Source organism: Manis pentadactyla, chromosome 2, assembly GCF_030020395.1.
Source record: "Manis pentadactyla isolate mManPen7 chromosome 2, mManPen7.hap1, whole genome shotgun sequence".
In the NCBI taxonomy this organism is placed as follows: Eukaryota; Metazoa; Chordata; class Mammalia; order Pholidota; family Manidae; genus Manis; species Manis pentadactyla.
The window spans coordinates 216,751,226-216,776,661 of NC_080020.1; the positions used below are offsets into that span (position 1 = coordinate 216,751,226).

The 25,436-nt window shown below is 49.6% G+C and overlaps 2 protein-coding genes across 9 annotated transcripts in view; one reads left to right on the top strand and one right to left on the bottom strand.

Annotated features, from left to right (window-relative positions):
- Nucleotides 1-432: 432 nt before the first annotated feature.
- Nucleotides 433-8,945, top strand: POMC (proopiomelanocortin). 2 transcript variants are annotated; one of them, XM_057497391.1, is made up of 5 exons: nt 433-458; nt 586-651; nt 935-1,570; nt 5,969-6,120; nt 8,154-8,945. In XM_057497391.1, the coding sequence occupies exons 4-5, from the start codon at nt 5,989-5,991 to the stop codon at nt 8,733-8,735; spliced, it is 714 nt and encodes a 237-aa protein (XP_057353374.1). In that variant the 5' UTR covers nt 433-458; nt 586-651; nt 935-1,570; nt 5,969-5,988; the 3' UTR covers nt 8,736-8,945. The 2 variants fall into 2 exon arrangements, with proteins under 2 accessions (XP_057353374.1, XP_057353375.1); XM_057497392.1 differs by lacking the exon at nt 433-458 and having other exon boundaries at nt 590-651; nt 935-1,081; nt 1,430-1,570.
- Nucleotides 8,946-10,823: 1,878 nt separating this feature from the next.
- Nucleotides 10,824-25,436, bottom strand: part of EFR3B (EFR3 homolog B) — a 77,775-nt gene continuing 63,162 nt past the window's right edge. For all 7 annotated transcript variants that reach the window (XM_036881750.2, XM_036881752.2, XM_036881751.2 and 4 more), the window contains 10 exons: nt 25,046-25,121; nt 24,409-24,570; nt 23,567-23,698; nt 22,159-22,226; nt 21,286-21,413; nt 20,449-20,540; nt 18,199-18,247; nt 17,080-17,186; nt 15,744-15,793; nt 10,824-15,279 (listed from right to left, as the gene is read on the bottom strand). In XM_036881750.2, the coding sequence (XP_036737645.2) occupies nt 15,174-15,279; nt 15,744-15,793; nt 17,080-17,186; nt 18,199-18,247; nt 20,449-20,540; nt 21,286-21,413; nt 22,159-22,226; nt 23,567-23,698; nt 24,409-24,570; nt 25,046-25,121 (970 nt within the window). In that variant the 3' untranslated portion in view covers nt 10,824-15,173. The remainder of the gene's footprint in view (nt 15,280-15,743; nt 15,794-17,079; nt 17,187-18,198; nt 18,248-20,448; nt 20,541-21,285; nt 21,414-22,158; nt 22,227-23,566; nt 23,699-24,408; nt 24,571-25,045; nt 25,122-25,436) is intronic.

Genomic DNA, 25,436 nt, shown 5'->3' on the forward strand with positions numbered 1-25,436 from the left:
TGAAAACTATGGGTACAGATGAAATGGAAATGTAGTTCTCTGGAGAACAGAGAAAGCCAACTCTCATGCCCCCAACAGGGCAAGTGGCCAAGGAAGGCTTCAGAGAACAGCTGATGATGGATGTGCTAAATCTTAATATGAGTCAGTTTTGCTGGATGGCGGGAGAGGGGAAAGGTATTTTGGTTGGGAGAGTAGCATGGACAAAGAGATGGTGGCTTGAGAATGTTATGTTCATGGAAATGTGAATGTTGTGGGTGGTTGAAGTGCCAGGATGCCCAATGGACAGGTGGGAGATGACCCTGGAAAGAGGCCAAGGCCAGGTGATGAAGTACCTTGCTTGTTCTTAAGGAGCTTGAGTCTCTCCTGTGGCCCAAAAGGAAAATGATTGCTGAATACAAAGTGATGTCACCAACAGAAATTTTCAAGGGACTGTTGGAGTCCAAAACAGCATCTGACTGGTAATAAAGTTCCTGTTATTGTCAGTTTAGCTAAGCACCTTGATTTGAAGTTCAGTTTAGTTCCAACACTCCTCAACCTGCCCACTCATACGATTCCTCATCATTTGTTTTTGCCTCTTTACACCAGGTCAAGGTAGAGTCTTTTCCATTACTGACATTTGGGATGAGAACAAAGCCAGAACTCCAAATCTAGGTATGGAGAAGATTATGAGCCTCCAGACCACTCTGCTGGTTCATTGCCTCTGGGAAGGATCATAGCCACAGGGAAAGCACTTCAGCTGCTCTTCACAGACCATCCCTCCACTAATAGGTTAACACTATCTTTACCTTGGGGTATGAGGCACAGGAGGGAGCCTGCCCTGGGCTAGGCCTTGGGTTGCTGGCTGCAGGGGAGAAGTGCAACTCACCTTCACGCCCCAAAAAGGCCACCTGGCCTGGGCCTCAGGGAAGTGACAACTGACCTTCTCTGCCCCCAGCCTCCCCAACCTGGAACAGAAGGACTGCGATTCCCGTGACATCTTCACATCAATTTCCAAACGTTGGGGAAAATCTGAGGCATTACCAGCGTACTCCCTCTGCGGTGATATTTACCTCCAAACACGGACGAGGCAGATGGCAGCCAAGTACGCACACGGGTACCTTCACCCTCTCTTCCGCGGCCTCGGCGGGGGCGCAGGCCTGCCCCACACCGGGGTGCTAAGCTGCCCGCTCCTCCGAACTGGAGAGTTAACACCATCCTTAATTAAGTTCTTTCATGATGGCTGCCAGGTGTGCCCTTCCGCGGGACAGTGTTAATTCCAACCTCCGGGGACAGAGACCCAGCCCCCTTTCCCGGCAAGTCTGCCTTTGCTCTCAGCCCCTACCTGGAAACCCCTTCCGCGCCCCACGGCCCCCCTTCGCATGGACGGGGGAGTTGCTTGTTACGCTGCCGGGAAGTTCACGTCCAGCGCCCACCCGGGCGAGCCCCGCAGGTATATAAGGACAAAGCAGAGCGACCCGGACCAGGCGGCGGCGAAGGAGGAGAAATAGAAGAAAAGTGACCGAGAGAGGCCGCCGAGCATCCTCGTCCAGGCGCAGCGGGAGTTGCCCAGACAGCAACCTCCCGGCGACAGGTAAGGGCGCAGCGGCGCGGAGCCTCGCTCCTACCCCGGGAACCCTTGCTGCGGGGCCTCGGCAGCCTCTCGCCCGGCTCAGGTTGCTGACTTGAGGGGCCTTAAGCTCGCGGCTCTTCTGAGTTCTTTGAAAACTTTCTTGGGCGAACGAACGGCTGAGAGGCTCAAAGTGGTGCTTGCGGGAGCTGGCGGCCGCATCTCCCCCGGGGAGTGGGACTTCTAGGGCCCCTGAGACCCCTACTGTCTTCTGGGGAGATCTCGGGGGATCCCAGTCTTTTGGCTCCTCTTTCCTCCCGGTTTTCTGGTTAGGTGTCACGTCTTCAAAAGATACTATGTACTCTAGCGCAAATTAACGTTGGAAATGGCGACAGGAGTCTACAAGTTACAACAAACCCCCTGCCTTCCAGAGTTGTTTTGGATTAGGACCCCTAAATCCTCGTATCCCTGCCCACCTTAGCGGGCCCAACGTGGCAGTGCTGTGATAATAGCACGGGACTCCTCCACAAGACCCAGCTAGGGTTAAAAAGAGGTGGCCCCGGAGGGAACTGTCCAAGGTACTGAAGCACCCTGCCTGTGCCCTCAGCAGAACGGCCGAGGGAACTTCACTCCTGCAGACCCTAGACTGTGGGGTCATTTGAGCTGATGGAGGCTCAGGCACGTCTAGTGAAGGGGGGAGAGTCTGCAGGGCATTTAGATCCCTCAGATTCTTCGTGTGTAAATGAGGAGGTGGTGGTTCTCACAGAATGGCTGGAAGGAGCCGAGGAAAGTACAAGTATGTATTTGTCACTTGTTAAGATATGCACAGATATGGTTTCTTTAATGACTTGGTATTCCTTTGATACTTTTGTTTTAGGACTTGCTGCATGTATATCACAGTGAGAGGACAAAACTCTGCACCTCTGTTCCTCAAATCTTTACAGAAGGGCATGGTCAGTGTGCAGTTGCAGAACAAGATGTTTTGTTTAGCTCATAGAGAATCCACCTATACACATGAAGTTCTAATAAGTGTAATTCTATTATAAAGTTAATGTCAAGATTAATTACAAATTTCCATTAATTTTTCCAAGGCTTTCAATGACTAGATTATAGCACTCTCCCTACTTGCAAGAACATTTGACATCTCCGTATTACTTAATTGCTTAAAAAAAAGAGACACAAGGCAATATTTGTTTATTGGAGAAAAATAGAAAATATACATAAGCAAAAAGAAAACAAATTGCTGTCAGGAAACCAGCTGTTTTTAGCTAGCTGTAGAATGGAGCTCTGAGAGGGTGGGAAGTGAAATTGTTACCATGTTATACAATACCACCAGTGGGGCAGAAGGAGAGGAAATGCTCTCTGGGGTTTTTTAGGAAGGCCTGAAATCATGAGGTAGGTTTTCAGAAAATGGAAATCATCCCAGAATGGTCAACTTTGAAGATAACTGAAATATAATGGGACTGCCCAATCTGTATGATTTTACTTCTTTCTCTACTAATATGTATTTTACACACAGTGTAAAATTCACAGTGATCTATAACTATAATTTTTCTACTTCACTTATAAAGCCGGGCATTTTTCTGATTCAAAAAAGTGCTATGTGGTCTCAAAGTTTTAGTCTAAATTGCCTTGCCCACCAGTTTGGGCTTTGTTCTTGAACTGAAACTCAAAAGACTACAACAGGAGCAGCCTGTCCCAAGTCCGGGCTGGACTCCAAGGCTGACCAGTGCTCTCCCTGTAGCCCCTTCAGCCTGAGATGCTGACAGGTTGCTCAGAGGCTGCCAGCGCCATCTAATGGCTGCACTGAAAACACTGGGGTTGTGCCTGACAACCATTCAGAAGGGAGCCCCCAGCTGGCTCTGTTTTGGGGAAAAGGAGTCAGGGTGGGACAGAGAGAAGGAAGTGGCTTCCTGAAGAAGACAATGAGAGCCAGAGGGAACTTTCACTTCCAGAGCCTTCCCTATAAAAAAATTTGGCTTACACCTCCACAAATGAGAGATTTATTTTAGGCAAATTTATTTTAAAATGCTGATGTCCATTAGGAGAGTCAAAACAATTAATCATCCATACCTTAATGTGAATTACTTTTCTCATTGAATTATGTTTCTTCCTAACAGATGGTTGAAAAGATCTTCTTAAATCTAAAATTATTGTGGGGTTGGTGGTGAGCTGATGACAAATCCTGGGGTCACTTCAGGGGAGTGGCCTGGGTGAAAGGGGACATGTCAGTGGGAGAGCTAGAGGGCTGAGGAAAGAGGATTGGGCATAGGGCACAAAAGACAGCATTGCTGCTCCCCTCTTTATTGCGTCCTGACCTCTTGACCTCAGCATTTGCCCAGAGGTACTTCCTGACTCCTCCCGAAATATCTTTGGTGGCCTCCTGCTCTGTGTGTCCATCTGCTTCCCTTCTATATCTTGAAGAGCATTTAAGTCCAGGTATTTCAGATTAACTTTGACTCAGAGAACAAGAGGAGGTCTACCATGTAATGTGTTCAGATGATGAGCCAGTTCTAAAATAATGGGGGTCTGCTTTAAAAATAAATCTCTCCAAAGTTGCAGGGGTCTGGGAAATACTGATCACCTGAGTAATTTGTGTACAGGACATCTAATTGGGTTGCCTGAGGTTTTGGTTGAATTGGCCAGAGGTTTTATTTGCTTTTATGCAAACCTACCATTCATAGGAAATAGAGTGTCTGAAGAATGATAGGATCCTGGTGGAGGAGGAGGGGAATAGACCCTCTTCAGCAGGAATTTCAGAGTCCTTTGTTTTTCCCAAGTTACTCCTCGGATCTGGAGCGTTAGAACTATAACTGCATGAAGGTCTTGAAATAGGAAAGTTCTGTTCTGGAAACAGGAGAATGTAGCCATACCTTGTCACAAATACCCAAGTCATTTTCTCTTTCTGTCCCTCCATTTCCCCAACTCTCATACAGAGAATTGGACCAAATTGAGGTAGAGCAGGGACATGGGAACAGCATTACGATTAACTTTTTCTGCCTATGATGAAAAATGCTGAGATATAAACAGTATAGTAAGAACAGGAGGGACTCCATCTTAAGGGTAAGATTCCATTTTAAAAACCAGGGAGTTAGGAGATAAGATTCCTACCATATTTTATGGTAATTATCCAACAACCGACCCTATATTAAGGCAGGGCAAGCAGTCCTAAACGGTATGTTTTCACTGCTTGAGGGTAACCACTATCTTGGAGAAGAACAGGATCAATAAAGTCCTTCTGTTAAGTTTATTTTACAGAATATTTAGAGGACTGAGTGTGGATGGTGGCATAATGTCTCTCATCAGAGAGACGTCATGAGACCACATATTGAGCCTACACCTCCCCCCCACCCCCCACCCCCCGGCCCTTTGCCCCATTCTTGAAATCCTTTAAAAACACAAATACTAAGCTTTAAGTGTGCCTCTCTCTGAGGCTGCCCATATTCCCCTTTCTTCAAGTGTGTTCTTTGCCTTAAATAAGGACTTCTTGCTGCTCAACTTAGTGCATTTTGTCTCTGTGCTCTTCCAAGCCTCTTGGGAGATTAATAAGAAACCTCTCTTCCCAGCGGTAAGTGTTTTTGTTATTTCACTATTTCATTCAATTTTCTAGACTCAAGCACAAGTCTTCACTCTCTCTGTCATATTTCAGGCAAGTAGGGAAGGGCTAGTAAGATCTTTGATTTGGGCTTGCAAGTTCCCGTCACCTGGGTAGCTGTACTACCGGGCTTTTTAGTAGCCTGCCTGAATATCTCCTTTCTTTGCTTTGGGAGGTTCTCAGAACATAATTTCACTCCATCCAGTTCTGTGCAGCTCCCTAAAATCCTGGGGTGGTACGGCCTTAGTTCCCTCGCTGTGCAGATTCAAGCAGGCTCTGGACACCAGGTGATCCTGGCTCCAGGTTGGCAAGGGTTTTGCCTTATGCCTAACAGGAGTTCAATGAAGTTTCCTTTCTTCTCTGTTTTTCCTTGCTCTCTATGGCCTGCATGGCTGCTGCCATTCACTACAACTTTTGCTTTAATAAATTCCTTCCTTACCTACACTTATATGACCTGTTCATGGATTCCTTCTTAATCAGAGTCAAGAACCCTCTCCTGGATTGAGGTCTCAGCAAGCACACAGGGAGGTCTCCCCGGATTGGATTGCCCGACAACAAAATGATCCCTAAAATATCTTGCAGCCCTACTTCCTTTCAGATACGATTTTTAACAGGAGATAGAGAAAATACATATAGTTTACTCATGTCCCACTACTCTCCTCTCTAACACAATTCACACCAACTTTCTTGAACTGCTCCTGTCCTCAAAAAGCCTTGAGCTCCACGAGTGAGTGTGTTGTTAATGTTGGCTCACAGTCTTTCCTGGTGAGTGGCCAACATTGTTCTGCTCCTTGCAGGGGGTCCACCAATCTTGTTTGCCTCTGCAGAGCCTCTGCCTGCCTGGAAAATGCCGAGATTGTGCTGCAGCCGCTCGGGCGCCCTGCTGCTGGCTTTGCTGCTTCAGGCTTCCATGGAAGTGCATGGCTGGTGCCTGGAGAGCAGCCAGTGTCAAGACCTCACCACGGAAAGTAATCTGCTGGTATGTGGGTTGTGGTCTCCGTGATGGTTTGGGCAACAGATGGGGTGGGGCTGAGGCTGGGGCTGGGCTGGCTTAGCGCAAAAGAAAGGGGCATGGGGAAGGGGAAATTCTTTCCCAGTGGGAGGGGTAGCTCAACTTAGGGCAGGAGGACACCTCTAGGGTAAAGACGGAATTGGGCCAAGGAAGGGAGGAAGCAACTCAGAGAGGTGGGTCTGGTCCACAATTTCTGCTTGATTAACTTTACTTCTTGCACTGTCTTCTTGTATGGAAATCTCATCCATTTGAGCTATTTAGAGATAGTGCCATTAAAATAATAGTAATAATAATTATTATTTCCTCAATTGATCTATATTTTCAATCATGGAACTCCCAAATTACTTCTTTTTAAATAACCTCATAGCACTTACCATCTTCACTCCATTTTTCTTCCATTTCTACCTACCACCAGTTACAAACCTAGCTAGGTAGTTCCACAAGTCACCTCTAGAGAGAGAAAGAAAAATCCAGGCACCATTTTCCTCTAACTGGCACCCAATTCTTCCAGAGAACTAACCTTCTGCAGCCTTTCTGGAAGGCCATTTGTGCCAGGCTGGAGCTGACTGCAGGTCATCACAGGGTGTGAGTGCATGTTTATTTTGTGAGGCATAAATGAGAAATGATACCAATTCCAAGAACTAAAAGACACAGTGCTGGTGTCAATAATAGATTGTTTCCTGTTGCCTACACCTGCCAGGTGAGGGTGGAATGCACATCACTACATTCTGTCCATGAGTTAAAGTGAAGGGAGAGACTTTCTCAAAAACACAGGGCAAGATTCACGTGGAATATAAAATAGAAACCAATAGCCCAGGGAATTCTGTGAGTTCTAGTTTAGAGAGACCCAAGAGAAGAGATTCTTGACTGGGCACAGCCACCACACAGCATCTCCCCTAAGAGCTCACCGGAGAAGGAGCCCTGGCCACCGTCAGAGCCCATGGGTTCTAGTCCTGGTTCTGTCACCAGGGAGCTGTGGCACCTTGCCAAGTTCCTTTCCTGTCTCTGAGCCTCCTGTTTCATTATGTGTCCAGGGGAGGGGTGATTAAATGAGATGGTTTTTATTTTCCATGGTTAATATTCTGCAATGTTATAATTCTAAATCCTTTAAGTGTGAATCTCCCAACTCAACAGAGTGGGTGGGATCCTTCTGTTTCTTCCTGTGCAGTCCCAATTAACCGAAAATTCAAAGCTGCAGCCTGTATGTCATTTTCCTAAGCGAACAGGTATCACAGTAAAGTTGTCTAGTTACAGAGAGCAGAGATGCAGGCTCCATGACCCATAGAGTGGAAATAACTCTGGCTTCTACCTCTCCCTCCAGTCAAAATGAGCTAACAGGGAAATGAGACACCCCCTTCCAAAGCTCACTGATTGGGGAATGTACAGATCAGCTCCGAGGACTTGAAAGAACCCGAGAAGTGCCAGATGGGTGTGGGAAAGTTTTGAGGCACGTACAGGGTGATGGCTGGTGTAGGGCATGAAGCAGGTTTGCAGATCACCGTGGTAGGTTGAGGCATTACTGAAAATGCATACCTTGGAAGTCAGAATTCTACTTCTCCCACCTGGAGAGATTCTTCCCCTAACTTCAGCCCAATAACCCTCCCAAACTCTAACTGAACCATATTTACTTATTTAATATTCATTAAGCGCCAGCAACTACCACCCATATGCCATTTACTGATGAGTTCCTATATATCAGGTATATAAAACCGTTAAGAGGTTGACCCCGCTAGCAAAAGCTGGGGGAAAAGTAAACCACTCAGTGGGGCGGGGTCTTTTTTTTTTTTTGTAGCTGCCAGGCAGGAGTACCAAGGGGCACTGGGGACAAAAGAGGCGATGCCCAACTGGAGTCCCGGGTGCCACGTGTCATGGGTGCTGGGGAAGGCAGAGGTCCCTGGCCTTCCCGGCGCGCACGTGGCGCGGTCCCCCTGGCGCGGTGGGGCGGGATCGGGGGCCTGCAGAGAAGGCACGGCCCTCACGCGCTCGCCGCTCTGCCCTAGGCGTGCATCCGAGTGTGCAAGCCCGACCTTTCGGCCGAGACGCCCGTGCTCCCCGGCAACGACGACGAGCGGCCGCTGACCGAGAGCCCCCGCAAGTACGTCATGGGCCACTTCCGCTGGGACCGCTTCGGCCGCCGGAACGGCAGCAGCGGCGGCGGCGGCGCGGGCCCGGAGCGCGAGGAGGCGGTGCCCGCGGGCCCCGGGCCCCGAGGCGAAGGCGCCGCGCCCGCGCCGCGCGAGGGCAAGCGCTCCTACTCCATGGAGCACTTCCGCTGGGGCAAGCCGGTGGGCAAGAAGCGGCGCCCGGTGAAGGTGTACCCCAACGGCGCCGAGGACGAGTCGGCCGAGGCCTTCCCGCTCGAGGGCAAGCGGCAGCTGGCCCGGGGGCAGCCCGACGACCTGGAGGACGGCCTGGCGGCGGCGAGGGCCGCGGGGCCCTATAAGATGCAGCACTTCCGCTGGGGCAGCCCGCCCAAGGACAAGCGCTACGGCGGCTTCATGTCCTCCGAGAAGGGCCAGACGCCGCTGGTGACACTGTTCAAGAACGCCATCATCAAGAACGCCCACAAGAAGGGCCAGTGAGGGCGCGCGGGCCACGGGGCCTCTCCCCCCGGGAGGCTCACCCGAAAGCCCCGCTCCTCGCCATCCGCCCGCCCGCCGCCTCCCAGCCGGGGTGAGCTGCTCGCCCAGGCCGGGGACGGCAGCAGCTATCCAGTCTCTAAAAGCTGTCTGTAGTTAGGAAATAAAACCTTTCAAGTTTCACATCTCACTCTGACTTTGAATGTCGACTGGGTGAATAAAATAAAAAGACATATCCCTCAAATAAAGGGCGGCATGCGTTGGAGAAGGGACACAGTGGTTTCCACGTGACCACCAAATGTGGTTGTAATTTGATAGGACATAGTGGGAATGGAATGAAAATGTACTTCCCTCCCCCCAGCAAATGGGTCTTCAAGGGACCAAATAATTTGGGTGATGGCTCAGGTGGGCTACATTTCCCACTCTCCACTCCACTGAGTGGGGAAAGACTGCTCAGCTAGCAGATGAATCAAAAGGCAGGATTCCTAGAAGAGTGACCACAGAGGATCCCCCCAAACCCCCGAATCTAACTCCAAAGCCAGCCTGACGTTGGGTGAAGCCCAGGGCAACTGGGAGGGCTCCCTGGGCTGTGAGGTGGGAAGCTGTGGTACTGCCTCCCTGGATCCGTGGGACCTTAGGCAAGCCTCTAAACCTCCAGGATTTGGGTCTTTGATCCACCCCTCCCTTCCTTGTGTGAGGGCCATTGTGAGGACTAATGAGAAAATGGATGTGATCTCTTTATCATTGAGAAGCTGAGGGTTGGTATCAATTCAGATTTGACTGCATTCCCAGGCTACTGACAAATATCCTCAAACACACGGGCTCACCCACACAGACGCACACCCATGGAGACACAGCTGTAAAAATACAGCATGACATACAAGATGCTTCTTCCGGCCCCTCAGGCCCGAGCCTCGAGGCCTCAATCTCTCTCCCCCTAGCTAAGCCCTGGCTCTCTCCGCTGCATGTTGCCCACGTCAACCCTCAACAGCTTCCTACCCAGCTGGTGTCCCTGTCACCACCCGCTCTCCTCTCCAACTCTTCGTCCGTGAATTCTTCATATTAATGTATACAAAATCCTGCTTGCTTTCCCCACATTCCCTGGCTCAAGAGCCAAAAAGGTCCCCCCAGCCCAATTTGCCATCAATTTCAACCCACCAGGCACAGCATTGCAGGTCCTTGTCCAGCAGGCTCGCTCTCCTCACTGAACCCCGTCTCCCACGTTTCCACCTACTGGTCTTCTTGCTCTTCTCCCGTCCTCCTTCATCCTCTGCTGGAACCCCCACCCACCCCCACCATTTTGAATGTCACCCTTTCTTCAGCATGAGCCCCTCCCTGACTCCACTTTGCTGGGAAAGCTGTGATCTCTCCCAGCTAAGGCTGCTCCTTTCCAGTGTCTACTGTCAGCCCCCTGCACTTGAGGGCGTGCAGTCAGGCTACCATGGCAAGTCCCTTGCTGTGTGTATGTCTTGTGCTCTCCTCTCAGGACAGCTCCAGGCACCATATGGACAGAGGGCAGGGGTTGTGTTTCTTTTCTATGTCCCCATGGTGTTTTCACACATGGGGCCATGGGTTTGCAGCCACACACATTGACAGTTCACAAGAGAGGCAGATATTATTTACGTGGAGAAATGCACACATACACGCCAACTGGTGGACCATATAGATGAAGGCCGGTCTGGAAACATTTGTGTTATGGCACTTAACACATACATCCCTGTATTTTGACGCTCTAGGCATTCACAGAGAAAACTGGAACACACCCTGGGAAATCCTGATGTAAAGGGAATCAGCAAACCAGATTCTTAAGATGAAGTCTCCTCCAGTGTGGGTTAAATGAATGGGACTAGATTCTACTCACGGTGATGAAAATATGACCCAATGGAGGATGCTCCCAGGCTGGGAATCCTGGGATTCATGTTTACACCCTGGTAGCACTCTTTCCCCCACCCCCTCTCCTTTTGAGACAAGTAAAATAATGGTAGGTAGGGGTGGCTAAATGTCAGTAGTTAGTGTTAGTATTTTCAGATCCTGTTTGCATTTCAAAAATCCATTTACTTTAAAGAAATCAACTAGACAACCATGTGGTGACAACATTAACATTTATTTGAAAAGGGCATCATGAAGACTCATTGGGAAATCACGACTAATAGTACGAAAGAATGATCTTGCTAACAGTCCTTCCTAACACTCCCCCCCACCCCCTCCTTTCCCTTTCCTTAAAAAAAAAAAGACTAATTTGATTCAATGAGTTTAAAATACAGAAAACTGTCACAGGCACTAATTCTGCACATCCATATAAATACATCAGCTGTTATATATATATTCTGTCAACTATGAAGTACATTATGCACACATGCACGCACACGGTCACACACACTCTCAGCGAGGTCTTGAGGGTCTAAATGGACACAGGCATGTTACAATGTATGTGTAGTGCTGCAGCATCTGTGGGTTTATAGCTCTGCACTCCATGGGCCAGAATCAATAGTCACAGGGAAGAACTCAAAAGGGGGTGGTGATGGGCTGAGGGCCCAAGGTCCCCTGGAGGAGAAAAGACCTGCTCAACCTGGCTGCTGCTAAAGGACAGCACAGAAAACTGCTTTCTGGCCCTAACAGCCACAAGGCCCCTCCCAAAGCCCCTGTGTCTCCTCCCCTCTTCCCCAGCTGGCCAGGTCCATAGTGACCACCCTTCTGCAACCTTCAGACCTAGATCAGATTTGGGATAACCTGAAGATTTCTAGGGTTAATGGAAGAAAGAAGCAACACACTGCCCTAAACCTCACCAGACATAAGGAAAATGCCTTATTTCAGCATGACCTACCTGCCAGGGCCTATGGGTAGGGGAGGTGGGCATGATGTGCCCCGATGAGCTAACCTTCCTGTCCACTTCCACACTTGCCACCCAGCCTTACACCGAGGTCTAGCCCTTTCCCACAGGCACCACAGGCCAGATGCCATCTTCTGGCCATGAAGACGAATTGGGAGAAATGGCCTCATTTGCACAGAGAAAAGCCTCTGTGCCCAGGTCAAAAGGCCCGGGGACAGCATAATAGCAGCTGGAAGGTGTTGGGACCCAGGGGCCCTCAGAGAAGCCCAGGGTTCTGGACTTTGAGCCAAAGTACCCCAAAGCTGTTCTGATTCTTGGGCCAGCTGAAACATGTCCTCTGGGACCCAGAATATGCAGGCAAAGGGCAGCATGTATATGATCCTCGTGCTTCCTCAAGCACTTTAGCTGTTCCCAGCCCTACCATTTCACTGCTCATCCGTTTACCCTTGTGTATGGGGCTGTACTGAGAGAGTTCTGAGGACTTTTCTAGTTCTTCTGCCCGGCTTGGCTTCTTCACTTGTGAGGAGGCAGTTAGGAATCAGGAAACCACTCATTTCTACTTTTCAGATAGAGGAAAATGGAAACACACAGGACACTGGCGAGCCCAATACAAGGAAAAGAGATGGAGCCTCTAGTATCATATCGGTCTTTCTGCTGACCTGCTTCTTATGCACTTACATGATGCAACCAAATTAACAGAGCTTCCTAATCCCATGTACATTCATGCCTATGAAGTTCTGTCAGTAGAGGACTAAACCACCCCACCCTTGCCCACAAAGCAGGAGTCCTTAGTGGCTTTGAGGAGCAGCTAGTCTAGATGGGCTTGCTGGCTCAGAGAAGGGCTGTTCCCCCAAGAGTTGGTCACATGACAGCACTGCCAGGCACAGGGTGACCAGAAGGCAGGAAGCAGTAATCCTGGGCCAAAAGCTGGGTACCCACCAAGTTCTGCTTTGCCTCTCCCCTGGGGCTTGCAGGGGAGTAAAGGAGACTGCTTAACTTGCCATATAATTGTCTGTTCCAGGTGAAACTCATCTTAAACTTTTTGATTCTAAGCACATTTGGCCAGAATCCAGGTTCAGCTGAATGCCAGTAGTCAACCTAATATTCTACTGAGTGTAAGTTTAAATTGAAAGTGAGAAGAGAGCATGCAGAAATGGCCAGTTCTCCAAAAGGAGCATATCTTTGCTAAGCAGTGATGTAAAGAAAAAGCTGATTAGGACACATATACAGGAAACGGCAGTTGAGTGTATAAAGAATGGGAATCCTGCATTTTTTTTCTATTTCCAGGGTGGGGATGAGGGAGTGATATCTGACTGCACCTGCAGGTCTCTGGTTTTAGTCCCGGCTCTCCAGAGGGTCCGGAGGCATGACTCCCAAGAACCAGGGCCCCAAGGGCAGTGCTCAGGGTACAGTGGCCATGGGGGCAGACTCTAAAGTCAAAGAGGCACAAGAAAGAAACAGGGTTTCTCATCAAAGCCAAGCAGGGGATAAAAATGGAAAAATCCAGTGAGTAAAGACATGTTTGTGGCTAAAGATTTAGATTTTTTGTGAACTTTCTTTTGAAGGCTATTTGTCTTCAAGTTTGTTTCAAGCTATTTAAACTTGGTTTCTTAATAGGGAGACATTAAGTTAAAGAGAACTCTCATTTTGTGCTTGTAAATTTGCATTAAGCCTTAGCCAAAAGCCACAGAGCAGAGCCAAGAGCTATGGAAGAGCAGAAGCCAGGTTCCCTGGGTCCTGTAATCACTCAGGTCACCCAGAAGCCATGGGCCCTCAGCACAGAAGGCAGTGACCAAAGGCAGGAACTGCAGGGATGAGGGTCAGATTGCTGCCCCCACTGCACCCAACCCAAGATATTTATTGCATATGTAATGGAAAAATGCATATGTTAAGGTTCTCCCAGTTTGGGAAATACACCTATCTGTCCTAATAATCAGGCTCTCATAGTGCATCTGTGCAGGGCCATCTTGCAGGGGTGTGACCCAAGGGTGTCCTAAGAACCTGTCCTTAGCAGAAACAGCTCGCTTCTGACCACACCCTATACTAAAAAGGGGTACCCTATAAAGGGATTCCTTTGGGTCAAGAAATGTACTCATCCTCCCTCTTTTTAAAAAGCAAATTTTCTAGGGAGGAATCATTTGACCATTCACACCTTACAGTGAGTTACATCAGTTCAGAAACGTTTGTGGAAGTTTGACTGGAAGAAGGGAAAAGGGCCACTTTCGACCTCAGGGCACTGCCACAGGCAAGGTATAGAGGCTTTGGAGGCACGAAGATCCCCGGAGCAGGGATGAGATGGGGAAGTGGGGATAAGAGCTGCAAAAGGCCCTCCGGCACTGCAGCAGCTCCACCTCTGCACAGACAGAACAATGGCACCCAGAGAAAATGGAAGCCCAGAACACAAAAGGGTCTCTGCCACCTCTCCCCAGACCCCCAGCTTTGCCGTTCAGCATTGATATTTAGGCCTTGTCCAAAGTGTGAAGAAATCATTCCAGTATTAGGTGCTGGACCATTCTTTCTTCTAATGAAATATCCAAAAGGTTGACTTCTGACATCCTTGAGCTGCAAAGTTCTACTCCCCTCCCCTCCCCTTCCTTCCAGCCTCCCTCATCCAGCCTGCCTCTTCCACAGGGGGTGACATGGACAGGCCTGCAGGGCACTGCATTTCCTCCTCCTTTTGATTCTTCTAGACCCTTATTATCTCATTCTGCTCTCCCTCAACCCAGAGACTGTAGAACCAAGTTGGGATACTCAGGAAGACAGAACTCAACTTAGAGAAACATCCAGAAGGGAGAGAACCATGAGAGGGCCCATCAAACTCCCTTTGAACACAGGAGGTGAGAAGATGCTACAGAGGGACACGGACTTGCCACGTCCACCCGTGTGGACGCTCCCTGGCCCAGCTGCCCAGCCTGTCCTTCATTTCATCCTTTGCTGCCCCCACACGGTGTCTCCATCCCAGCTCCTGTTTAAGGGCCCCACATTAATTAACAGACAGTATTACAAAGCGACAACTGGCGGGAGAGCAGGAAAGTGGAAGACATAGGAGAGCGCTGGGGCCCTTGGGCTCCCAACTAAGGCAGGAGGAGGGTTGTGCTGAGGGGGAGTATCCACCCTGTCTTCCAGCCTGCAGGCCACGGCTGTACCAGGGGAGCTTGCTGGCCTCTTCCTGACTGCAGTCCACAGCGTCCTGTGACCAACTGGTCTCTGTCTAGTTCCCTCCTTGGGGATGGTAGCTCTGCCCCCCAGCCCAACCCCATGAGAGCCCTTCACCCGCTACACCAAGCAGGGGCTTCTAGGGACCTCAGCCTCTCTCTGGAAGGTCCCCACCCCATTCTCACCCCTGGCTGACACAAAGGAGACAAAGGGCGCAGGTGAGATGCTTGTTGGCTGTGGAGGGACAGGTGGCTGGGTCTCCCTCAGGGAGGACAAGGAGGTGGCAGGAGGGCAGAGAGGGGGCCCGAGCTCCACCTTGCTTAGCTGGGGCCATGCTGCCATCCAAGGTGCTTTTTCTCTGAGATCCCAGTTAGATTCCCATGTCACAGGGGTGGGCCTGAGGGCGAGCCCCTCCCTCAGACCCCGCCCCTCCGAGGAGCACCTTCTCTCAGAGCTCAGTATACGCACAGATCGGGAAACTTCATCTCGTAGACGGGGATGGAGTGGTTCTGAGGCTGGCCATAGGCTGCAGTGATGGTTCCGGATGGGCTGGGTGGGGGCCTGGGGCAGGAACATGGGAAGGAGAAAGGCATGAGGAGCGAGTGCGGGGATCCCACCCCGCACAATCAGAAGGGGCAGCTGGTTTGGGTTTCTCTTTGAACAGGGACCACAGACCATCACTCAGCGGTTCCCAGGTTGCAAAATGTTCTAGCGTCTACAGCTTGTGGTCAAGCTTCCCTGCAGCCTCTGCAGTGGTTCTGTTGCTTTAGTAAGTAAAGTGCCAGCCTGGGACCCCAGGACTCCTGGCTCTTTTCCAGGATTTGCCAGCTCTTTGTTTTTCTTTCTAGTCTCTGCTTCCTGGCCTGGGGAGAGCTGGTGGCTGACTCCCACCCTGGACACAGAGGCTGGGGGCGAGGGTGGGTGGTGGTGGGAAGGACTGAAGACAGGTGAGATGAGGACTCGGGAGGGGGGTCCCAATGCTGGGCCACAGAGGTAGGTGTCTGCTGCCCAGGGCTGCCGCTTACCGGATGGTGATCTCAAAGATCTGATTGAGTTTGCTCTGCAGCAGTGAGGCCTAGGTAGAGAGAGAGGGAAGTGAGCCAGGGCTGCCCCACACCTGCTGCTGACCCGTGGGCCCACCTGTCCAGAGCGCACTGGAGGAGCGGGCAGTTGCAGCCTTAGGAAGGGAACTGGTGTGAGCTCGGTTAGCTCTTTATCTGTGGACCCTGCCATTCAGTGAAGGTCTGCTGGGGACAGCGCAGAGGCCAGGAACACCAGGAGGACTTCCGCAGGCCCTCAGGTCCTCCAAGTGGGGCAGTGGTGCAACCGGGCATGGAGTTGGGAAGCTCAGAGCTGGTTCCAGGTCTTTCCTTAACTCCCAAGGGGAAGCTGTGCAAAATTAGTGGCTTAGGGAAGATGCCTTCTCCAGTCGCCCTGGCTCAAGCATAGCCCATGTACACAGAGAGCGAGATTGTGCATGTGTTCAGTAACTGAGCCTCAACTCTGAGCTCATGAAATGAGCATCATTCACCTCTTGAGATGGGACAAGAGGTTAGGATAACGTAGGTCTGGAAAAATCTATATTGTACTGCATGTATTTATATGCACTGTTATATATGTTACATTAGAACATATACATGTATACTTTTTAGAAATATATATATTATACATACAATAGAAAAGTACATGTATTTTTACCATGAAGAAAAAGTACAATAAAATATGTTATTTGTAGATTTTGAATGTTTACAATTATGTTTCATTATTACTAAGATGGGCTGACAAATCCTGGCACATTATCAATTTCAAGAAATGTTTGTGCTTTTTTCTTAGGTATAGACATGAGTGCTTCTCCTACTTGCCTGGAGCTCTCAATTTTTTTTCCCAAGGCTGGGCTGCTCCATAGCCCCTGCCGGGGTTCCCTGGCTAGAAGCAGGCCCTGTGGCAAACATCTTTCCTTTGTCGTAGCTCCTCCCCCATCACTCCACCTGCCGATCATAATGGCCCCAACCTTGCAGAGTTCTCATGAGAATGAAAAATAAACGTAAGACGCTCCAGTGCACCGAAAGTGGATTTTACATACTTGCTATTACAATTATAATTACTGTGATGTGTCTGTTTGGGAGATACTGAAGTCAGACCTTCTCCCTTGCACGAAATTAGGAGTCTGGAGGAGTGTACGTCCAATAGCCAATCTTTCGGTTCCTAGGGAAATAATGTAGTGCCAGGGCATTGTTTTATCTAAACCCTAATTTCTGGGCAACAATAATGCTAAGATCTCCTAGAAACTCAGTCCTGCTCTGGACCCAAATCCAGTGTCTGTTTGGTCCCCAAGGACCGGCCCTTTTACGCCTCACTTACCCGGGCCCCGCAGTGTGCTGCAATCTCTTCAAAGGGTGCCTTCTGGAACTTTTCCACCACCTGTCGTCGCCGTTCACGCTCCTGCTCCTCGACGGCCACACTGTCCACTACAGCAGAGAGAGTGGCTCAGCCCTTCGGTCCTGCCCCGCCGCCCATGGAGGGTGTGGTGCTTGCCCCCAGAAGGGCTGGACCTTTTGCTAATTCTGCCTGGGGTTCACCCCCCTCCCTTGTGTAAGGAAGATAGTACTTGCTTGTAGTACCTCTGACTGCTAGTTACATAGACCCTCAAACTGGACTTTTAAAGTCCCAAATTGCTGCATTGCTACTAGGCCTCTGAAACAGAAGTTCCTGAAACAGGAAGTCCTCCAGGGATAATTTGAAAAGGGAAAAGGGACATCAACAATGGGAAAGCCAGAGAGACCACAAAGGCCAGCAGCAGAGAACCCTTAGGACAGAGCAGTCTGAGGCCATTTAGTCCAAGGCTTATACATGTTCTCCAAGGCATCCAATATGAGTAAGCAATAAATTTTTAAAAAGGGTGTGCGTGTGTGTGTGTCAAGTACGTTCATCACACTTCATTTAGGAAGGCAGAGCATTGTGCATACAAAGAGTATGATCAATGATAACAAAAATAAAAAAGGTTTGGCGTGTGAAGGCATAATGTATCATTGGTTATCAGAAAAATTCTTATTTGGAATACTTCATTGCCCAATAACCTAGATAAATGAGGTAATAGCTCATTTTAATATCTGTTGCCAATAAATAGTACATGATTTGTTCTTAGTAACTTTCATTGGTCAACTTGTTCTTTTGTATCCCAATTCACCAAAAGTAGTCCAAGTATTTATACAAAATTGGTTTTTACCCTAACTGGCTATAACCCTCAACTGATTATTTTTAAAGGCAGCTGTCAACAGAGAAGGGGTTGCCTGCCAGAGGATGCATGGGCAGCACTCAGGAGAGCGGGACTTTTAACTGCAGCTTTGGGAGTTGTGAGGAATTTAGAGGCAGCCATAGCCTCCTCTGTGCTGAACCCCACTTGGAAGGCAGCAGACCAGGCTGCATACACCCGTGTGCCTCCCCAGGGCCCAAGCCCAGCCCTCCCCACCCCTGGCTTACCAATGGCCTTCTTCAGCGTCTCGTAGGTGATCTCCTCGGCAGGCTCGCGCTGAGGGGAAGGGACAGAAGTGCTCAGAGAGGAGGAGTTGGGGAGGAAGGGGAGCAGGCAGCCTCAGCAGCACCCTTCACTTCTTAGAAGAATGTCTCATGGGCAGAAACTCCCCTCTCAGGACACCCACATTCTGACCACGATCACGGGGAGCTCTCTGGGCAGGCGCAGGGCCGCCAGTTGGAGGAGGGCAGTGAGATGGAGGTGGGGAGGCTGATTCCCTGTCAGAGTCCTGAGTCTCACCCCAAAGAATTCACTGTCCCCTCAAGCTCACTGTTCCTTCCCTGCTCCCCACCAGCTTGTCCCGTTAAGCCCCGTGGGAGGGAAATACTGTGTAATTAAAAAAAAAAACAACTTCAGAGAATATAACAGAAAATATTAGAAGCAAGAGGAGGTGGTTGGCAAATACAATCTCAAATATAAATTCCAAAAACTGAGTAACATTTTTGAAGAATTCAGATATTAAATTATCCACTGAAGTGATCTGAGCATTTAACAACAGTAATTCATGCTGAGGTTGGTCCAAGGGCTTGGCTCACAGGATCTCAGTCCTCTGTAGAGACAGGGAGGTGGGAAATAATGAAACCCAAAGAAGGGTACTCCATGGATGTGCGGCCTTAGGCAGATGCTAAAAATAGTGAAGAAATTTGGACCAAATTCCAGGAATTCCCCACTAGACTATGAGCTCCAGGAGCTCCTATGAGACTTACTCATATTCTATGACTTAAATATAATATTAAGTGAAAGAAGCAGACACAGGAAAGAATGACTTCACTGATACAAAGTTCAAGAAGTGATACAGGTCAAGGTTGGTGGCTCCCTCTGGGGAGGGGGCACCGAGGGGGGGCAATGACGAAGATGATATTCTATTCCCGGATCTAGGTGGGACTGCACTGATACTCCTTTTGTGAAAATTAATTGAGCTGTACACTTTTTGATTATTTGGCCTTTAATAAGTCCTTTGAGGAGGAAAGGACAGAGATATAGACATGGGATAGGCAGGGTGACCCAGACATGGGGTCCCACATTAGCAAAGCCCTGCGGATGACTGTGGTGGCAGGGGGAGTCTGAGGGCGGGCCAGCCAGAGTGGGCCGGTGGATGGAAGCCAGAGAGGAAGGGGAAATACAGTGAAACGTCAGAGCCGGCCCAAACTGCAACTGGCTCCGAATGCTGGGCACTGGGTTTGGGGTTTGACCAAACTGACATTTATGGATCACCTGCCATGAGCCTGGCATTTAAGGCTACAGGGACCCACTGCAGGATTCCATTGGGGTGCAGGTGGGGCCTGGTGGGCTGGGAGCTCAAAGTGTGGTGTGGCAGAGGGACATGGGCTGGAGACGCCTGCATCCCTGCCTTAGCGACCACCCACCCTTGGGCTAAGCTGACTCTCTGAGAGGGGAAGGAAGTCATACTGCTGACCCAGGAGGCTGCTGGCGAGCAGGAGGCTCTGCACACAGGTAGCATTAGTCCCTGTCCTGCATCTATTCATTCAATTCCCGAGGGTCTCTTGCAGCTCGTGGGGGAATTCCCATAACTGCGGGGGTCACCCTCACAAACAAGGATGCCTCACCCCGTGCCTTCGACTCCCTCACCTCTCCCTCCTGCCTGGCCTCCCCCCATTTCTTTCTCCTTTCCACTATGATTCCTTATTCTCCCTGATTTGTGGGTACATCTGCTTTATTTTCTGGGGTAGAAGAAATAATGACAGGGGAGACATCCTACATTAATTTGGACAGGAATGAGATATTCACAGCCCTCAAGAGGAGATGGAAGGAAGAGGAAGACTTAAGCTGCAGCTTTCTCTTTAAAAAAGCACCTTTATTGATACAGCTGGAAGAAGCACCATGAAAGCTATTCTCACCCTCATCTCTCCTGTTAGACCTTTCAGTTTCCACTGTGGAGCCTGCCTGCCTCCATCCTGAATGGGGAATGACTACCAGCAAGATTTTCAAGAGCCATGACACCTTCATGGGGCACACAGGTCATTTTTCCAGATGGAAACAGCTATGATAGATATGGTGAGAGTCAACAAGGAAACAGGGTATTTGAGAAAGTTACTTTCCGTGCAACCTTAAATGTTTTATGCAATTAACAGGGCCTGAAGCATAGAGTGTCTGACTGCAAGGGAAGCAGGAGTAAGTCCCCTTCTCTGGGGACACTAGGCTTTGCCAGGACAGTGTATCTCGAACAGGACACTCACCTCCTCCTTCTCAGGGCTGTTCCTAGATTCTACCTCCACCTGCAGGGAAATGGTTTCTCCAATGCTCTTCCTCTTGGATAAGCGATCCTCATCTGGGAAAGGAGAAGCCCAGGAGCTAGTTCCCAGCCCCTGGAGAGCGAGTCAGGGTCACACCTCTAGTACCATCTCCCAACCGCTCTGTCCTGCCTGGTCCACAGTCTGCTGAGGGCTCCGTGAGCACCGAGGCTACAGCTAGAATTGACAGGGCTGCGGGCCTTCTCTGCCCATCTTAGGGTGGTGAGTTTTGCTCTGTAGGACTAAGATTTTGAAATCATTGATGAGCACAGAGAAGCTGCTTATGACCAGAAAGCATATCTCAACTTGGATAAGCGTCACCTGCTAACAGCACTAAGCAGCTGCCATTTGGGCAGAATTTGCTTAGGCATATTACTTTTATTATTTCCTGTACCTCTCACACCAACGCTCTAAGGCAGGTAGTGTTCACATTGCTCTTTTACAGTCAAGGAAACGAAACTCAGAGTTGCCAGGATTTGTCTAAGATTTTTCAGGAAGTAAGTTGCAGAGAACTGGGCCTGTGATTCCATAGCTCACATGTGTTCTTTTTAGCTCAGCGGGGCCTCTCCCATCCACAGGCCAGGCTATCTTGGGGGCCAGTTACTCCCAAGGGTCTTGCCTTGAGGAGGAGAGTGGGGAAATCAAGAGCACCTTCCCATAGATTTCCACTGTGTCTTTAGCTGCTGTGTGACACCAAGATGCCAGTAAGTCCCTCACCCTCAGCCCTTACCTGGCCCAGAAAAGCTGGAAGCAGTCTTGGCAGACCTGGCACAGAGCGCTTACCTGTCAGCTGAGGGATGTAGGGCAGGCAGAGCCTGTCGGAATTGTAGCCACTGCCTCCCAGGACTTCACTGATCTTGCTCTGGCGGAAGAGCAATTCAGTTACCACTCCATCAAGATTTTGGGACAACCTGGAAGACAAAGGAAGGAAGAGGCAAGTGAGAACGGTGGGTAAGTAGGCTGATTTCCTAATGACTCTCCTTGTTAGGGAAGTAACTAACATTCATTATGCAAAATGACAAAGAAGCAAAAGGAAAAAAATCACCCACAATCCCACCTTCCAGAGAATCTTCTTTACACTGTGCAGAACCCTCCAGTCATATTTATGTACACACATCACCTCACTCCCACATTCCTGTTCTGGGATCTATTTTATTCACCTATTATATAGTGTATATTCACATTAACTATTCTTCCGAACACTGTGGATGGGCCACCAGTTGCCTATTGTATGGATGGGCCATAATTTATAAAACCATCCCCCACTGTTGAACATTTTATTTTTCAGAATATCTTTTCATTGAGTTCTTCTGATGCTGAAGCGATGTTGACCCTCGGATAATGGCCTGGAGTGCCACTGGGATTGATGGCAACATCCTGTCAGGAGCAAATCCTCCAGGATGCATTTCCCACAGGCTTGGCCAAAGCTCCCAGAGGCTGAGTGACTTTCTCTATACTACAACACACTGGGATGGCTCAAGGTGAGCTTTACAGTCATGTGATGGGGTTGAGCCTGCCCCAGGACTTCTGGGCCTTAGGCAGGGTCTGCTTTCCACCCTTGAGCCCATAGAAGCTGATGCCCCTGGCCTCAGACCACCCACCTGCTTACTCAACTGCCCTGGGGATCCCTGACCAGGTCCCAGCTGTGCTCCTCACCTGGGTCTCTCCACAAACACATCCTCAGGCAGCATGCATGGAGCCTCTTTCTTCCTGGTCTCTATCACCTGCAGTTTGGGAGGAATCACAGAAGAGCTGGGTTCAGCAGGTAGCAGGAGCTTGGAGCAGGCAAACGAAGGAGCTTGTCACCTTGCAGTGTTTCCTCCCTCCCTCCAGCTCAGATCCACAAACCCTCAGAGCAGGTCAGGAAGCCCAGGCAGACTGCTCAAGCTATCCCCCATGACACTCAAGCATCAAGTGTCCTCCAAAGCAGGGGACTTAGCTCCCAGAAGACTGCAGTTTATTGCTCCTGTGCACTATTCCTGCTTTCTTCTTAAACATGGAAGAGGAAGCATAGGTCACACGATTCCCCAACCCAAGGGCATTGCAAAAACATCCTAGTGGACAGTGACATGTTGAGTTTCCCTCAGTGTCCTTTGCAAATTTTTGATAAGATGAATGTTATTAAGCTGGTGAGAAGTGGGAGAACAGGTGGCATGTAGGCACATACAGGAGGGGGTAACCATGATGCGACTGGTTCTAGCGAGAGGATGTCCGGGTATTGCCTTTCCTGCACTCGCTTATCAGCCCTGAGGCTGCGAGGGTTCTGCCTCCCTCAGGGTCTCTGGCAGTGATGCAGCTCTCGCCTTCATGTCCACATTCCAGTCCAGGCCAGTTGAGAACTGCGCTTTCTTGTTTTATTTTTGCTAGTGTATTTTAAAGTTAATCCTAGACATCATATGATTCTACCTATAAATACTTCAGTATGTTTTAAAATGTCTTTTTGTGGACAACCACGTACATTTATGGATTGGATATTAGATAACACAAGGCATTAGTGACAATTTAATTAAGTGTTAATAGCATGGTAATTACGTAGGAAGGTGTCCGTACTTTTTTAAGATATGAATACTGCTACAGGTGGAGTGAAATGACATGAGAGTTGATATGTGTTTTAAAATATTTCAGCAGAGGAAAAAGAAAATGAGACAGATGAAGCCAATGTGGAAGTGTCTTCATAACTGTTTAATCCACGTGATAGCTATACTGATGTTCACTATTCTACTCACACTGCTTTTGTGATATTTGAAAATATTCACAATAAAAACTATTTTAAAAAGCAGCTTTAGTCCCACATGACCTGAGGGGGGGTGTATACATGTGCTTCTGGGAGTGGGGGAAGCACAGAGGGGCATAAAATCAGGGGTGGGAGGACAGGCAGCAGGTGAGGAAGGGGTCCAGCTTACTGCCTGTGCCTGACCCTACCCTGCTAGGTCATGTGGTACCTGAAAATGCCACCTCTAGTTCTTACACCAACCCTTCAATGCCTATGCAATTAATGAAAAGTTGTCCTGGGAAACTCCATATTGAGGGCCTCCTGAGTTCTCAGGGCCATGAGGACACTGACCTCATGGATGTGCTGGCAGAAGGCAGGCACCGTGGTGAGCTGGCTGATGAGGTTCAGGTAGGCCGCCCCCAGTGCATAGAGAGCGCAGCGGTTATATGCAGGCAAGTTCTCTTCATTGACCTGGGCCACATCCTGTGGTAACACAGAGGGGCCTTTGGAGTTTCTAACTGACAAACTACACTGGCGCCCCACCCTCACCCAACCTTCATCAGAGACAGCCTTCTTCTCTAGGCTAAGCCTTTTTCAGCATCTGTCCCCTAACTTCGTGGGAGACAGAAGTCATCCTCATTAAAGGTAAGTCAGTGGTCCTGCATAAATACTTGAGTGGAGAGGCAATGACCTCAGTTCCCTGCTTTGCAGTTGCAGCTTCAGTGATCAGTCAAGATCAAGCCCTCATCCCTAATCCCACCTCTAGGATGCTGTCTCCTTCAGCACAGGCCTGAGGAGATTCTTGGAGAACCAAACTGGCTTGCTAAACTGGATTCATATGTTAAATTGGGAGAGTTGTGAATTATGTCAGGATTAGGACACAAAGGAATTAGGACACAAAGGAATCTCATATTAGCACACCTTGGCGTCTCATTTAGACAGTGCAAGAGATTGGAAATAGTAGGGGCTAAGGCTTGTTTGTTCCCTGGGTCTCCTGAGGATGGGCTAAAGCCATGAATTAATAAGCATTCTCAGTTTCCCCAAACAGGACCATGGTTTGTGGTCTTCCAAGGCCATAATATTCCTGGGCTCCAAAACAATTGTTAAGCCGCTATTCGGCACTCTCAGTGCTTGGCCAAAACAGGTTCCCTCCCCAGTCCCAGCCAGTATGTGCTGCCTGTACGAGGCCCCACCTGAACAGCCAGCACCAGGCGGATGAGGTCTACCACCACCTCCTCATTGGCCAGCTCGATGCTGATGAGCGCCAGCAAGCTGTAGAGAGCCTCGTAGTGCTTCTGTATGTTGGTTTCCTCCTTACAGCTCAGGTAGATGTGTCTGTAGAGCTGCTGGGAGTGCTGGAGATGGGGATGGGGTGGGGGCAGGGTGGGAATAGGAGGGGCAGGAGAATGGAGAGGAAGACCGTCTGAAGGGGGTGGAGAGCTATGCGTATGCCCCTCCACCCTCAGGGAGGGGACCCTTTAAAGCAGACCCCAGTAGAAGCCAGCACTTGCAGGAGTGCTGTTCAGGGAAGGGTGGGCCCAAGAAGCCAGCAACAAAAGGTGTCACCCAAGTTCAGTTTTAGGATCAGAACACAGTCAGTGGCACTGGACTGGCTCATAAGGGGTGGTCCCCACTTTGGCCTTGACAATGAGTATGACCCTGGGGACCTGAACCCCCGGAGGGGTTGGCTGGTCATCCTAAGTATACTCAAGGAAGGAGAAGGCAAGCTCAGGGGGACAGGGGTCAGCAGTGACTTGGGAGCTGGGAGACCAGGGTCCACAGGGCCCGGCCCACTGGGGCTCACTGAATCTTGAGGTCACACTTGCTAACCTTCTTCATGAAGACAGTATCCTGTCGGGAGCACTTGTCCACTTTCAGCTTCAGCACAGAGATGTCACCGAGGGTACTAGGAGAGGACACGAGGGGCCATTTTAACCCTTGTGTGAGGCCAGTCAGAGCTCACCTGATGTCACTTGGCTTTATCAACGTCACTAGTTGTACCAAAGCCTCCAGGCCTCCTCCAGCCCTGGTTCTGAGTCAAATCTCCACTTTCTCCCAAATTCTCAAGCCCTACGTCCTGCCTACATAGGCCCTTTTTCTTAAATACTGGTCCAGATTATTCTCTTTCTCCCTTTCTTCTCCCCAATACCTCCCCCACCACCCAGTCTCTACTAATAACCCTGCAACCCCTTCTTTGTTCCTCCCTGAAAACTTCCTTTAG

Excerpts from the sequence above, each read along its gene's own strand:
- POMC (XM_057497391.1), top strand. The coding sequence starts at position 5,989 with ATGCCGAGATTGTGCTGCAGCCGCTCGGGCGCCCTGCTGCTGGCTTTG. Across the intron at positions 6,121-8,153 it reads CCACGGAAAGTAATCTGCTG|GCGTGCATCCGAGTGTGCAA; the intron begins GTATGTGGGTTG and ends GCTCTGCCCTAG.